Genomic DNA, 4606 nt, shown 5'->3' with positions numbered 1-4606 from the left:
ATGTTGTACGATCTCAACTTCATTGAAAATACATAGAGTTCTTCATTGAAGAATACACAAAAATTAAGAATATTTTTGTACAGAGAATGTATGTCAATGCCTCAAATTAATAATATGTTGTACGATTTCAACTTCATTGAAAATACATAGAGTTATTTATCGAAAAATATACAAAAGTTAAGAATATTTTTGTAATGTGAACCCCTCTTTATTGATTTTAAATGTTTTCAAAATTGAATCGGCAAAATTAACACCTTCTGTAGCCCTAAGAGCTGTAGAGTCCAAATACATTTATTTTGATGGGCCACATTATAAGTAACTAATTTCTATGCCAAGCTCATATGTAATTTATGGGGGGAAATGCTTGTATAGGTTTTCAATGTGGGATGGGTATACGTAGAAAAGAGGAGTATGAGAAATCAAGCCTAAAAGGCAGCAATAAAAAATAGAGATTGCTACCACTAGACCAACCGTAAGCTTTATGAAATTTTTTACAAAAAATATATAATGTTTATTTTTATAAATATTTAAGTGCATATTTATTTTTATAATGATAAGTATTAAAATAATATAAATTAAATAATATATAATAATTTTTAAAATTAGGAAATATTTACCAAGTGAAAGAAAATTAAAAAAAAAAAATCTTAAAATGAAAAAATTGTTTTAAAATAATTCTTCAACTTTGTTTCCTTTTCCCCAAATAAAAAATTATCTGGAAATACAAAGTATTTTAAAATAATTTTAGTATACCTTATTTTGCTTTATGCACTCCCATGTCACTGAATTTTATGATTGGTGGGTTGGGTATCAAATGCTGTTTGGTGCAGCCATCATCATCATCAATCTATTTTAATTACTTCCATTAGTTTGGGTATCAAATTCTTTGATGAAATGGACTTCTTTCCTAATTTTTTTCTTTTATCACTTTATTAATCCGAATAGAGTGCCTCCACGTAGCATAAAAATGGCCAAGTCCAACCAAGTCTTTGGACGTACGAATCATGGGAAACTTCTTTACCTTCTGATGTTGCTCCCCCTTCACTCTCAGCACAACTCTCATCTCTCACACCCAACACTGATGGATCTCCTGCAAGCCAAGCATCACTAGTGTTTGATCTCGTCCGATCTTTGGTGGGAAAACTCTGATTTGGGAGCTTTGATCTCTGGTCTCAACAAAGCTCTCATCATCCACAAGCTCATCTGCATGCATGGTATTGATATTGGCGCCCTTTTACCCTTTCTGTCATTCTGTTTTTTCATATTGGGTTTCTGCTAAAATGCTGAACTTAGATGGGGATGAATGCAGAAGCCTGTTCTTCTATAGTTAATCAACATGTCTGGATGAAAATTTTACTAGTTTTAGAGGGAAAAGATGTTTAGTAGTTGTAGATTTGGCTGTGAAGATGATTTTTGGTTCATTTGTTGGCAATTTGAATCCCTTTGTATTCCAACATGAATGTTGCATTTGAGTCATATTGATTTGCAAAGAAAAAAAGAATCCCACTATTAATGTCTCGGTCTGATATGGCAGATAAAGACTCACACAACCCTACATCACTAGAAACTAGACATTGATGTAATCAACATTCAAAAAGGAGGAGAAAGGCTTGGGAATTGGAGTAGTCAAGCAGGCTACAATGATTTGATGTGAAATGATACCTGATTTAATATGTTATGAAATGATGTGGGATGACTTGAATGTTAACATGATAGGCTTTGTGGGTAATATCTTCTTATATTTCTCAACAGTATGTGGCAGAGGCATTCCTTATCTTACTTGTCCGAGAAGGAAAATTTAATGCAATGTTGGTGGGACCTGTGTCAAGTCCATTGACATTGCAGTGCACGCCCGCATGGTTTTCATGACAAGGGACATTTCTATGTTTACAGGCTCCTAGATGAAGATGAAGAAGAAGAAGAAGAAAAAGAAGAAAAAGAAGGGGGACAGGTGATTCAATGGGTCAAATTCTCTCCATTATTATTCGCTGGTTGTGGGGTGAAAAAGATGATAAAAAGAAGCCAAGTGAAAAACTACCCCTGATTTCTCCACCGAGATTGGGCTCAGACACCAACTCTTCAAGCTCAAGGCCTGCGTTGCAACCAAATCCAATTACTTCTCCACCGAGTTTAGGATCATGTAGGGACTACACATTGCAGACAAATCTACGGACTCATCCTACGCCTCCACTGAGCTCTAGCTCTAACTCTAGCTCTAGCTCTAACCCATTCACCCACTCCAAAACAAGTGGTGCATCACGTCTTCAGCCAACACTGCAGACTCGTCATCAACTCAACTCGAGCTCAGGTGGCCTCTCTATCGCGACTGTATCATCCCCTGTCCAGCCAAAACTAGAGACTCACCAACAACTGAGTTCTAGCTCATGCAGCCAATCCAGCACAACCCATTTTTACCCAAAACCAGTGCAGACTCATCATCAACTCAACTTGAGCTCAGGTGGCCTCTCTATCGCGACTGTATCATCCCCTGTCCAGCCAAAACTAGAGACTCACCAACAGCTAAGTTCTAGCTCATGCAGCCAATCCAGCACAACCCATTTTTACCCAAAACCAGTGCAGACTCCTCAGCCACTCACCTCCAACTCGTGTGGCCTATCCAGGCCAAGTGGTACTTCTCATGCTCAGCCAAAGATACAGACTCATCCTTCACTACTCTCTAGCTCCTGCAGCCACTCTAGCGTGAGTGGTGCATCCCATTTCCAGTCAAATCCAGTGACTCTTCCACTGAGCTCTGTCCCAAGCAGCAACTCAGGCATCAATGGTGCATCGCAGCGAAACTCTCTGGGTTTTCCACTGAGCTTGGACCCACGCAGCAATTCCAGGTCTGATGATGCATTGGATCTGTTAATTCCTTCAAAATTTAAAATCCAAGTTGTAGGTGATGAGAAGCAAGTTTCTGCACGGCTCCACCATTACAACATAATTGAAGAAAACGAAGAACGAACCAGAGGAGTGGTAGGAAAAAATTGGTGGGACTGTAGCAGCTGTGAAGAAGACCTAGAGGAAGGAAAGCTTAGAGTAAGATGGATAAAGCACTACAGCAGTGAGTACAAAATATTGCTGGTGGGTGAAGGGGACTTCTCATTCTCTGCGTCTTTGGCCGTGGCTTTTGCTTCTGCTACAAACATAACCGCTACTTCTCTTGATTCTATAGGTAACAAATAAGAAATCCTGAATCATAAGTTGGTAATCTTCTTTGAGTGTTTCTCATGAATGTCATGATTTTGGTTGATTTGGGTATTTTTCTCATTCTAGTCCCGAGTAAACCTTGATTAGCATGTGCCCCAGCACCCATTTGGGGTTTGTCTTATGGCCTTAATTGACTGCAATTTTCAGAGTTTTTGAGCACAAACTATAGGCATGCCTTGTCCAACATCGATTCACTACGGAGCTTGGGAGCTAAGGTCATGCATGATGTTGATGCCACCAAAATGGCACACGTTTTCCCATTCAATTGCATGCGTTTTGATCGAGTTGTCTACAACTTCCCGCTGGCTGGATTTTTTCCCAATGCATCTAGGGAAGATAAGATCCGGTTGGTAGATTCTTTCTTTGAAAAGCTTCTTCAATCGAATTTATGTATAGCCTGTATTCCTAATTCTTACATGAAAATTTTCCTTCTATATCATTGTTAATTCTTGCAGGCGAAATCAAATGCTGGTACAGCTGTTTTTAGAAAATGCTAAGAAGATGATTCACATAGATGGAGAAATCCACATTACTAACAAAAGCAATGGCTTCTTTTATGAGTGGAATTTGGAATTTCTAGCCTCAAGAGTTGGGCTTCGACTTATAGAAGAGGAGCCCTTTAATTTTATGGACTACCCAGGGTACCGCACCAAGTATGGCTTTGGGGGTGACAATAACTTCAACTGCAATCCCAGCAGAACATACAAATTTGGGCATAAAAAACTGAATTAGAAAAAACTTTTAATATTGAGAGTGTGGATTTACAAAATATTCTGAATTAATATCATGTTTTCTTGTTGCTGAACAAAATAATGAGCTGTTGATGAGAAATAACCAGTCTCGTCCAACTGGATCTGAACCATTCCCAAAAGTGAATGCAATATCGTCCCAAACTCATGGACATGGATGAGGACGAGGACATGGTCGTGGAAAAAATCCCTGATACCATGCTTCTTATGGTAACAATTCATCAAATTCTCATAAGAGGAAAGCCTCATTGCACCACCAAAAGTGGAATAATACTGAGGCAAAACAAGAAAATGGGAAGTGTTTACAAGATAAACCCCCTAAGAACCATGAAAATAATTATTATAGATATGGTATGAAGGGGCATGGGTCGCGTACCTGTTGTATACCCAACCATTTGGTTGACCTTTACCAAGCATTAATAAAAGCAAAAGAAAAAGAGATAGAGATGAACTTTGCCAATGGTGATGGATTGGACCTAACCTACTATGACATTGATTTCTTTGGAGGTCCTAGTGAAAAAGCAGACCGTTTAATAAATGATGAGAATATTAACATTGATTGATGTTACTTTATATATCAAATAATATATTATTATGTCTGATATTCACATCTGATTTTTTTTGTTATTTATATTATGCCCTGTTTT

At 38.0% G+C, this 4606-nt stretch overlaps 1 protein-coding gene across 1 annotated transcript; it reads left to right on the top strand.

Moving 5' to 3' along the window:
• The first annotated feature begins 979 nt into the window (after nucleotides 1–979).
• LOC100242885 (uncharacterized) lies at nucleotides 980–4007 on the top strand. Its single transcript, XM_002264056.5, has 4 exons — nucleotides 980–1214; nucleotides 1894–3175; nucleotides 3358–3556; nucleotides 3666–4007. The coding sequence occupies exons 2-4, from the start codon at nucleotides 1960–1962 to the stop codon at nucleotides 3940–3942; spliced, it is 1692 nt and encodes a 563-aa protein (XP_002264092.1). The 5' UTR covers nucleotides 980–1214; nucleotides 1894–1959; the 3' UTR covers nucleotides 3943–4007.
• The last annotated feature ends 599 nt before the right edge of the window (nucleotides 4008–4606 follow it).

The sequence above is a fragment of the Vitis vinifera genome, chromosome 19 (assembly GCF_030704535.1).
Source record: "Vitis vinifera cultivar Pinot Noir 40024 chromosome 19, ASM3070453v1".
Lineage (NCBI taxonomy): Eukaryota > Viridiplantae > Streptophyta > Magnoliopsida > Vitales > Vitaceae > Vitis > Vitis vinifera.
This window is presented reverse-complemented; position numbering and strand designations above follow the sequence as displayed.